At 45.4% G+C, this 11278-nt stretch overlaps 2 protein-coding genes across 7 annotated transcripts in view; one reads left to right on the forward strand and one right to left on the reverse strand.

The window, feature by feature from the left end:
* The window catches only part of prmt8a (protein arginine methyltransferase 8a), a 30429-nt gene extending 21271 nt beyond the window's left edge, over positions 1–9158 (forward strand). For both annotated transcript variants that reach the window (XM_086208157.1, XM_086208158.1), the window contains 5 exons: positions 190–277; positions 1908–2023; positions 4153–4303; positions 6795–6916; positions 7468–9158. In XM_086208157.1, coding sequence (XP_086064283.1) covers positions 190–277; positions 1908–2023; positions 4153–4303; positions 6795–6916; positions 7468–7551 — 561 coding nt within the window. In that variant the 3' untranslated portion in view covers positions 7552–9158. The remainder of the gene's footprint in view (positions 1–189; positions 278–1907; positions 2024–4152; positions 4304–6794; positions 6917–7467) is intronic.
* Positions 9159–9237: 79 nt separating this feature from the next.
* cracr2aa (calcium release activated channel regulator 2Aa) overlaps positions 9238–11278 on the reverse strand; it is a 20004-nt gene continuing 17963 nt past the window's right edge. For 4 of the 5 annotated variants that reach the window (XM_086208159.1, XM_086208160.1, XM_086208162.1 and 1 more), the window contains exon 17: positions 9238–10586. In XM_086208159.1, the coding sequence (XP_086064285.1) occupies positions 10362–10586 (225 nt within the window). In that variant the 3' untranslated portion in view covers positions 9238–10361. The remainder of the gene's footprint in view (positions 10587–11278) is intronic. The other variant, XM_086208163.1, reaches the window with a different exon arrangement.

Genomic DNA, 11278 nt, shown 5'->3' on the forward strand with positions numbered 1-11278 from the left:
AAATACAAACTATTCCTGTTCAAAAAGAAGCATGAAGACCTCTTCTGTTAGTGGAGTTGGGGCGCTGTCAGGATTGTTGCATCATGAACTAGAAAATGGCAGTTACATATCATGAAAAGAGGGAGGACTTCACGTTACAGAGCTGATGTGTCCAGAATTAACCGCTGTGTTCTTGGCTTTGTCAAATAGAAACCAGGAGGATTAATGTTTCCTGACAGAGCATCTTTGTACGTGGTGGCCATAGAGGACCGGCAGTATAAAGACTTCAAGATACACTGTGAGTTCAATGTAAAAGTGTTTGTGTGTGTGTGTGTGTGAGTGTGTGTGTGCGTGTGTGCGCGCGCGCATGTGTACTCATGTGATTATGGGCCTTATTTAAGCCATCTATGGGGGTAGGTGTTTGGTGGATTGCACGATGCATGTGACCAGCATTTCGCCTCATTTTGGTACTGTATCTAACCAGGGCCCCTCATAATTAGACACCTGATTATTCATAGGTGTGTTTCAGGTGTGACATCACTCAAACCGGTCGGAGAGCCTTGTGTCGTTCTCTTTAAAGCCCGGGTTACACCAGGACTTGGCGTGTTGCTATTTCAGTGGCACACACATTCACCGAAGGAGAAGTAAGCACCTCTCACCTGCAGGAACGAACCCTCCAGCGTTTCCACATCAGCGTCAGCAGAACCACGATGCAGTGCTGCACATCTGCTCGTCTGACTGATGCGTCGTTAGATGTCATTTCACATGGAACACCACTGACCAAAGACCAGCCTCATTCACATACTGAAGCACCCATTGGTGCAGATGGAGCACCAGTTCAGTTGCCAGTTCAAGGGCGAGGACGCTTGGTGTGAAAACGTCAGATGTGCCAGCTTGAAACCAGTGATGACGCTTGACGGAGCACCAGTTTGTGCCATGATTAAAATAGAGCCGATGTCTCTGAAAGAGGAGTGGATGTAGTTTGTCCCACTCCTCCTCGGTGTACTCACAACCTGCTCAGCTCTGCAAATTATTTTCATGTTTTCTTCAAGCGCAGCTCTGGAGGCGATAATTCATGTTGTAAGTCACCAAGGCTCTTCATCATCATCATCCCACTCTTACCCCAGCAGGAGGACTGTGGGCGATGTTTTGCTTCTGGACAAAACAGAGAAAAAGTCAGTGTTAATAACCTCGACGACAACAAGCACAGAACAATAGCCCATCGGCCTCTAACTCTCACTCCCCCGTACATCTGGGATGTTACACAACAACACTGCACCAAATAAGACCAACGTCATATCACATTGGCTCACTAGGCTGTAAAACTTTCCTCCCATGTACTTTTACTTAGTTTAGTCTGACGCTGGGACGGTTTCTGCATAGCCTGACTGAAATGAGTCCACCTCAGCTTCCTCCTCTGCAGGCTGATGGCCTCAATGACCCTTAGAGCTGGAGCCGCCTCCTGCAGCATGCCGCTACACTGGAGCACACTGCGATCATTAGTGCTACTCCAGGTTACCACTGTCTTACTTAAATAAGAAGCCAGAAATGCAAATGCAGCCCATTTACAAAGTCCTCAGGGATATGTGACCTGTTCATTATCAGCAGCTCCACAAATAACAGCCCTCAAGTACTTCTCTCTTTTTGGGCCATGATGGAGGTGTTGCTCTCACACGCACACGTATCTTAAGGAGCTGAATGAATAATTTATGGGATCATGAGCAGTAAGGATAGGCGTGTGAGTGTGGAGGCTTATGCTTACAATTCATCCTGGAATACAAAGTGACTTTCATCTGTCAAAATGCTTCAAAATGACAGGAGGTCGAACTCCAGGGTCGCACATCACACTTTTCTCTCTCCACCCAGCAAACAAACTCAGACAGAGTGAAGTTGTGTCACATGTTGCAGTCATGATGTTGCATTTCCAGGGTGGGAGAACGTGTACGGCTTTGACATGACCTGCATCCGCAACGTGGCGATGAAGGAACCGCTGGTCGACGTAGTGGACCCCAAACAGGTGGTGACCAACTCCTGCCTGGTCAAGGTCAGTGAAATATTGATGTTATCTGATCGACTGACAAATTCTCATTCAGCAGGCTAATCTGGCATACGGGGAAAATAACATGTTGGCGTGTCTCCAGATGAGCAACTAAATGTAGCTGGAGGTTTTCTCCACCGGCACCTCTCACTGAGCCCTCAAGATGTTTTACTGCCCCTTCACGCCGTCTGCATCTGGGCAGGAAACCACAGCATCTCTGTAAAGACTGAGGTGGGACCTTGATGTGCGGCTCTGCGGCGTGACTGGTAGAGCGACTGGGCTGCGGCGTCATGCCTGTCAGTCGCAGGTCCTCTCGTCTTCCTGATCGTCATAGTGACCTCCCTATCACAGCCACTGATTGGCTGCTTCTGCCTCACTTGCTGCACCATCAGAGCTTGATTTCAGCCTGTTTTTTTTTGTGAGGGGGGGTAGTTACAAGGCAGCTGTTTTAGCTTTGATATCCGTGACAGCAGATTTTAAATATTTCAGAAACGCCACGACAAACAGTCATCAGTTGGGTTTATTTTAAAAGTAAAATCTCAGACTGTGGAGAATCACCAAGAAGCTTTCTTAGCTTTAAATGGATTTCTGAATGACCTCATTCAGGCTATGTCGCCGAGGTCGCGTTCACACAGGACCTCGTGTTATTAGACTGCTGATCGAAACTTGGTAATCAATGCGGAAGTAATTAATTTCACAATAACAGCCTGTGTGATGGCGCTCTTAAAAGTTTTATTTTGCCTTAAAAGTAATTGCAAATAGTAAGCAGTGAAATATGACTTTGTGAGGTTTATACAGCTTGGCTGGAGTATTTCTGGTACATGTGTTTATGAGAGTGGTTATGTTCTGCATGCACAGGCAGCAGGGGGAACCTCACATTAATACTGAATTGTTTTTAGTGTCAAAACGAGGCTCGTCCCTTTGCTGCATCTGCCGCTGGGTCCAACAAGCCAGCACAGCGTATCTGTTAAAGCTGGCAGTATATGAGCCCCGATGAAATCCCACCTGTGTCTCCGTCGGTACCCACAGGGACGGGCTTCAGGGGAGCGACTGCCCCTGAGGCTAGCATGTGTTAGCACAAGTCCATTCAAATGACAGTAATCCAGGATTTAGTGCAACGTGCTCTCTTTTGGAACATGGGCGGGCTGACAATGAGGGATCCGACTGACTGGTGAATGGATTTGGGACCCAGCGCCGTGTGTGGTTGACACCTGGAGTGTGACAACAGTCTGAGCCCCAGGATGACCACAGGCCTGCTGTGCTCCTCCCACCATTCTCATTGCAGAATAGGGCCCTTTTAACAGCTGGGCACCATAATGTTTGCCCTCATGTTGGTCCCTCATGTGGTTTCCTTACTATTTCATGCATGGAATCACAAATCTGGTACATTTTTAGATTTTAGTCATCATCTACCTACATTTTAGGCCAGAATGCTGCAGTCTGAAGGAAACTTTTGAAAGCTCATGCAGCCTTCTTTTGTTCAACCATCAACACGTTTGATTTTAAATTTTGAGAGCGGTTTGGGTTTCCTACAGCAATAGAAGGAGCATTAATGGGGCCATTGATTAACATTAGTTACTGTTGTAAGCAACAGGTCATTTCTACGTGTTAATGGATGGATGGATGGATTGTCTTCCGCTTATTCCTACATTAAGGGTCGCGGGGGGCCTGGAGCCTATCCCAGCGTCAACGGGTGAGAGGCGGGGTTCACCCTGGATGGGTCGCCAGTTACGTGCGAATCCAATCAGTAAATTATATCAGGCACCACTTTATAATGCAGCCTGACTTTTAAAGAATACGGCCCCTTATTACCCCGCATTTCCCCAAATTAAAGGTTTTACTTTATGAATCTGCAAATTTCTTGTTTTCTTATATAAATTAAATATGTTTCTTAATTAATTGAAATAAATTGAAATTGAAAAGTAAATCCAGACATAATAGAAAATAAAAGTGGAAGAGGTTTCATACTCTCTCGAAGAACGCATGGTCCCACTCGCATAAATGACACATTGGCTGACTGTTGGTTAGTCATAAATGAACTCGTGTTGATTAATGAGCAAGAGCTGAACCAGGAGATCTTTGACCACTGTGAGAGAGCGTGTGTGTGAGCAGCATCCATCTCTTTCTGCTTACAGGAGGTGGACATCTACACTGTAAAGTCGGAGGACCTCTCCTTCACGTCGACATTCTGCCTGCAGATCCAGAGGAACGACTACATCCACGCGCTGGTCACCTACTTCAACATAGAGTTCACCAAATGCCACAAGAAGACTGGCTTCTCCACCGGTAGGACGGCGCACGCAGCCTGAGCAGGGAGGACAGTGGGGGTCTTCACTGTGTTTGACATTTCTTCACCCAGAGATTTGAGTAAAGCAGGAGAACAGCACCCCCTAGAGGACACATACAGCAGGTCACTCAAGGTTGTTCAGGAGAATCGATATTTGATCAGTTTTGCTGAAATGAACAGGAAAGATATTAAAACAGACAACTCATGTGGAGTCAGTCCAGCATTCGAGGTAAAGGTCAAGTACTAATTCTGAAGTTTCCTTGCCAGACGGCTCCCAAAGTGTCCAGCTTGATGTCAGAGGGAATTTTAGGGTATATTTCATGTTCATTGCAAGCACTTACCAGAATAATGCAAGGATGTAGAGTAACTGTGCTTGGAACTGAAACAGCGACAAAGATCCTGAATCAACTGGAGCACATATTCCCTGGTGCCTGAGACCGAGTCCTCACAGCCTGCGCGTCATTCTAGCTGAGGTCAAAGAGAGTTAACGGGCTCAAACCCCGGCCACGGCTTAATGGGGCTTATATGGCCCTGGAAGAGTCGGGCTGGCGTCCACATGAATAATTAACATGGTTATGTTTTCTAGATAATGACATTCAGAAGTTCATCAGGCAGGCAGGTTGTGGAGAAGTTCTGCGTGTCAACTGGCTCTGCCATGCGTCCTCATGGTGCTTGGATGTACTTTAGCATCAAAGACCCTGCTGTAATGTGGCCTGTGATGAGGTTATAAAGGCAGCATGACTGCAGCTAACAACATTGTCTCTGCGTATTAGAGCTGTTCAGCTCGGGCTGATTGGCATGAGCTAAGGTGCTGGATCTGCTGGAATACTGATGAGTGGTGCCCAGTCACTGGAGTGTGACTGACCTCTAGTGGGGGTGGAAGTGAAAGACAACGTTTTAGAAAACAGACATGTAAACCAGAATATATCAATTGTTGCACATATTCATTCATAATATTTTATCAAATCGTGTCTTGATAATTATTCTCTCTACACAGGAAAGTGAGCTTTCGCCACTAATTCTTTTAATTTCCCTGCTATTGATTTTCTGCACATTTATCTGTCAGGAGAGTATTGAAGGTTCTTTGACCATCTAAACTTTAAGATACGCATCTAAAATTACACACAAAGATTAAATGTGTGTCATTGATTTCTCATAAAGTCCTGAAGGACAGCGATGTCTCCCAGCCAAAGACTGACAGACAAGCAGAGGTCAAAGATTAGAATTCATGCCGCTCAGTAGAAATGCCATGTCATCTGCTGAATTACCATAAGAAGCACAGCCGCCTTGTCAAAGTCCTTATTGAACTATGCCCAAAAAAGCCAAAGCAGGTCTGTGCTGCAGCAGAGCTGATTGGCAGCTCCTTTTATCTCTGAACTCCCAAAGAACCCGTCTATAAAGGCGGAGCGGCCATGTTGCCCCAGGACAGCTGGCAGAAACTCGATTTAAGTGCAGATGACCTTTTGAATCTCAACGAGGCAATCAGTTCTGGTTAGGCCAATAGAGGATACCAAGATTTATTTGGGGGCTCAAGTGTTACGGTTTAGTCCGTCTACCTGCTAAAAAAGTATCTCTCAGGCAAGGCAAAGTCAAACCGTAATGGAAAATGACCCGAGCAACTGTAGAGAGGTCAAGAATGAAGTCCTGCTCTTTCTCTGACATCCTGAGCTCACAAGGAGCTCTTTGCTGTTTTTGCACCATTTCCTCACCATGTGATGGACACGGACCTGGCTGCCTGCCGTCCCTCTTCCTCTGTCCAGCTTGTGTTTTCTTTCCAGCTGACAAGCACATGGGTAGACAGGAGGTCGACGGATTGACAGCTTGTCTCTGCTTCCTGCGCAGGGTTCAGTTTGGCCCAGACATCAGTTAGTTGCTGGCACTCGGGGTTTAATTGATTGGAGACGTGGAGGAATTCATTACTGACAGAAACTTTTTGAAAACATCAGACAATGATTGATTTGTCCTCTGACCTCAGGTAGACGAAGCAGGTAGAAACATGCTTCCCTGGTCCTTTCTGTATTTTATCTCCTTCATTAAATGTTGGAACCTGGTTTGGGACAGTGACTCAAGAAGACTCAAGACTCAAGAAGAAGGTAATAACAGCTGTTTCGTGTTTTGTACTGATCGCTTTGTTTGACGAAGGTCATCCATGTGGAAGTGTCTGATCAATGCTTGATCCGGGATCTGGGATCCATAGCTCAGTCTAACGATCGCACTGGTTTTGCATTCAATCATGCTGCGCTTTCAGGAATGTCAGGGACCCAGACAGAGAGCAGGGTTACCTCCAAGCACAGTCAAGCTACTTCAGCAATCATCTTAAAAATGTAGGAAAATCATGACATCCCCCCCAAAATGGTTTTGATATGTTTAATGGAGCATGACACCTCCAGCATCTTGAGCAAATCATCTGGTTTAAAAGATTAAAAACTGATTTTAAGTGTGTGTGTGTGTGTGTGTGTGTGTGTGTGTGTGTGCGTGTGTGTGTCTTAGCTCCTGACGCTCCATACACCCACTGGAAGCAGACGGTGTTTTACCTGGAGGATTATTTGACAGTGCGACGGGGAGAGGAAATCACCGGCAGCATTGCCATGAAGCCCAATGAGAAGAACATTGTGAGTGTTGTTGCTCAGTCGCATGTTCTTCATTTCTTAGTGAAACAACAAACGCCGCCATGAGTCACAGGGGAAGAGAGATAAACCGTAGACACATTCATCGATGAAATGCAGCAAATGTAATGATCCACAGGATTTGTTGCTGTCTTGTCTCCAAACTGCATCCCAGCTCAGAAATGACTCATTTCCTGTGCTGCCTGTGTGGCTGCCCGCAGCAGATTGTTGTCTCCTTGGAGTTGGACAACGGTCAAGCAGGCAGCAGCACTGCAGCGACTCTCAGACAAACAACAGATTAAATTGTTGACCTTGTCAGTGTCCTTCTCCCTCTGGGATGGAGAGGCAGAGCTTGTTCTGTTTGATACGAACATTCTGGCCTCATTTCACGCCTGCTGTAAGGTTGAATTGGGAAATCTGATAGCACACACTCGTCTTCGATGTTTTTCTCTTTTTCTGCGGGTTTTTCTGCTCAGCTGTTGTCTCCTGTCTCTTTACCTCCGTGACCTTTCTCTCCGTCTGAAAAACATCCCTGTTTTCTTTCCATCCACCTGCAGCGTGACTTGGACTTTACCTTCGAGCTGGATTTTAAAGGCCAGTTGTGTGAAGCAGCCATATCCCATGACTACAAGATGCGTTAGGTTTTTTTGGTGCCCCAGTGATGAGACACCTGAGCACCAGAGGGAGACAGAGACCCTCCCTGGATCAGAGACAGCGAGAGGGGAAGCGAGGCGGGCAGAGGTGGCCCTGAGACGACATCACAGGCAGTTCCTGATGCTGACTGTTAAACAACTCTGAATGTAACACTGACTGAAGGAGGTCAGGAATATTTTTAGTCTTGATGAATGTTCTTGATAATTGATGTACGTGTACGTGAGATGGAGTGATGTGCCTGTGTGTTCTGTTCAGTAGTTCTTTTCTGTCCTTACTTGGACCTTTGAAGGGGTGGTTGATCTCAATGATTTTCTGATTTGTCACCACGCTGTTAAACCCATAAGTAGACAATCATTTGTTTTTAGAGCTCCACTCTCATTTATACTGTAGTTATATTTACTGTAGGATCAGCAATGTTAGAGAACAGCGACTGAGCGCCGAGGCCAAGGAGACCCTTCAGCAGGTGCGTTCAGTAGGCCTACATGTGCACGTGAAAGGTCATGTGTGTGCGTAGTCAGTGTACGAGTCGTCTGTGTAGAGATCCTGAATGCCTTGACCAAGTGCCGAAGTGTTACTGCTTCTTTCTGCACTGCTGCATCTAGAGTTTTTCTATTGTGTCATGAAAACACTCCTCTAGAGTCCAGTCACCTGAACCTTGATTTAGGACTCGATAGATCTCACTCGCTCAAGAATTGTCAGGGCGTAACCCACAGTTCCGAAATCTGTTGATCATTTTTCCTCTTACCCTTAATGAGCCAACAATTAAATCCTCCAAAGTCTATCAATCCATGTGAAAACCTGCAGTAACCCTGTGCTACTGTGGCCTCAGCCTAATAAGATGTGCAGTCATGCCCGTCGCAACGCTGCATGAACACCATCACCAGAACTGTAATCGCATTTGGGACACGAGAGTGTATCCAAGCAGGAGGAAATGAAGTTCCCTCTTCCATCGGTGCTCTTACTTGTCATCGCCAAGGTGCCCACCGGAGAGATGGCAGCACTCCAGACGTGATCTGGATGATCAGGAGAGGTTTTCAATCATTTTGAAACCTCAGACTTGAGTTCCTGCTGGCCTCAGACCTCAACTAAGACAAACAATAGCAAATACTTCTGATTACATCTTTGAAACAGCAGCTGTGCTGCCTCTTGAACCCTCTCAGCGCTGTAATCAGAATTCGCACTCGGAGCGGTGGAGGACACGACATCATCTACTGTATGAAGCATGCCACCAACAAGCCCCCCATTATGAATGCTGCTCTCTGAACACAGTTGAAGTAACACCCCGTGTGCTGGAGGCTGCTGGCTGATACCAATAAGCAATACATTGTTGTAGGTATTAATTCTTATGATCACCTTTTATGTAAGAAGTTGTATTAATTACTTAGAATATCAGCTTTAATGGAGTTGCACCTTTAGGAATCTGTCCATTCTGATGAGGACTTCCCTGCTCAAATTCTAATCCCCTTCGGCTACATTGATTCTTCACAACTATTCCGATAATTTGGGACATTAAACAATTCCCCGTGTATTATTTTTTAATATTGATATGCCGTTTCAAATATTGTGATGTCAATATAAAATGGAATAAAAGTTAATGTGCAAAATTGTTTATAGGGTGATGCTGTGGAACTTCCTACTGTACAGGCACGCAAGTCACCAGCTGCTTTGCAGGGAACGTGAACATAATTCTTTATTTCTTAAGTTATTTTAAATTTCTATTAACTTAATACATTACAGTTATGTGCAAGACACCGATGGCAGTGAGGCATCACTTGTGATTACAGTAGAATATCAAACAACATAATCAGAACTCTTCACCAAAAATATCTTCACAAAAAATCCTTCCTCAACAAAGTACAGTGACATTCATTTTCATAAAATATTTGGCAGGCCGATTGAGCTGGATGACACAAATACGTGCACGATACCTCATTTGGTCCTTTGGGGAGAAATAATCATCACTTCATTTCCATCTGTTAAAACAGGACAAAGAACTACAGGAGCCCTGACAAACCCTCGGGGAGGCTGGTGACCATTAATACTGTCACCAAGCAGGAGGCAGAAATGCTAATCAACTTAACACACACACACACACACACACACACACACACACGATTTTGTCACAAGAAACTGAGACATCTGTGTCAACACCATTCATCCTATCATAGCAAGACAACCCACAGCGTTGAGTCAGCTCCGCCCATGAGGAGGAGCCGACTGTAGTGACGGCAGTTCACCACACAAATGATCAGTTTCTACCATTCATGTTATTGTAACATGTACTACAAAAAGTGGAGAAGCAAAGCAGAGTTTAAAAAATGCATGTACGGTATAACAGAGGGTGAACAGATCAATACACACCATAAAAAGTCCATGTGGTGGATAAAAAAGCTTCCAGATGCAAAATAAATATTTGGGATTCATATTCACAGTTATTATTCCGATACTGACCTCTGAAAAGTTGAACGGATGATAATGTTATCATCAAACTGCAACCATGTTGGGGAGTAATATTTCAGTAGATCGTTCATAACAGTGCAAAAGCGTGTGTGATACATGGGAGTACAACAGCAGGGGCATTACTGCTAGTAAGTACATGACATCTGTGGAAGTAAAAGCACCGCCGTGAAAGCTCAGAATGAATCCGCAGGGTTCAGCTGCGCGGGCAGAGCCTGCCTCCTCAACACCAACCTTGATGACGCGGCGTGCTACAACAGAGGGACACGCACTTTCACACGTGACAACAAAACAACTTTGTGGAGTGAGAAAGTGACGTGGAGACGGTGATCATCACTGATTAAAAAGGACCGGCCAGTACGGCAGTTTTGAAGTTGGATTTAAATACGGTGGTTAAATTCAACCTCAGGTCAAGAACGTGTAAATATGGTAAGAAGGGAGGGACATTTAACCAAAGAGGAGTCGTGGGTCCCTCCGTTAGCAGCAGGACCGCCTCCTGTCCGAGGGGCTGCACACCAGCTGGACTGTCTTCTCTTTCTCTTGGTCCTCTTGCTCCTTCAGAATTCTAGGAGACGGAGACAATGAATCAGTTGCAGCTTCACCAAACCTGCGCGTGCCTCAGCTCTGCATCAGACCCACGACCAGAAGAATTATTGCTAATTTGCCTTTAGCGACTTGTTGCTGTGCTCCCTGCTTTTTTGCTTCATATTGAAAACTGGTACGCCGCGTATTCAAAGCACATGAGTAAGACCTTAATGGAGAGTCAGCCTGTTAGCTTCCTGCACTTGAACCGCATTGTAATGTTAATGGTGACACACCAGCGACAGACTGGTGGAGTCTGACCACAGTCAACAGTCACTCTGTGAGGAGAGAACAAATGTACGACATGAACATTTGATTTCACATTTAACATTTGCATTTTACGCAAATTACATTTTGAATAATAGATCTTTTTACTGAGAAGTGATCGTCCTTTGGGCTACTGACTGCTGCCAAAGTTGTTTTCATCCGCAGCCGTCATTCATCGGTGTCTCTGTCAGTATGAGGACTATGCCAAATTTCTCACGACTTCTTGGAGGATCTGGGCCAAGAAGCCATTCAGTTTTGGCCCAGATCCATTTAACAAGCAGAGGAGTCAGGACAAAAATAATACAACACTTTTTTGCTTTGGCAGATGTACAGTATTTACTCTACAAACTGCCAAGAACTTAGAACATACAGTACAGAGACAGCAAGAAATATATACACACAATCCAA

Source organism: Aulostomus chinensis, chromosome 7, assembly GCF_037954235.1.
Source record: "Aulostomus chinensis isolate RoL2024-O1b breed Wild chromosome 7, RoL_Achi_v1.0, whole genome shotgun sequence".
Taxonomy (NCBI): Eukaryota; Metazoa; Chordata; class Actinopteri; order Syngnathiformes; family Aulostomidae; genus Aulostomus; species Aulostomus chinensis.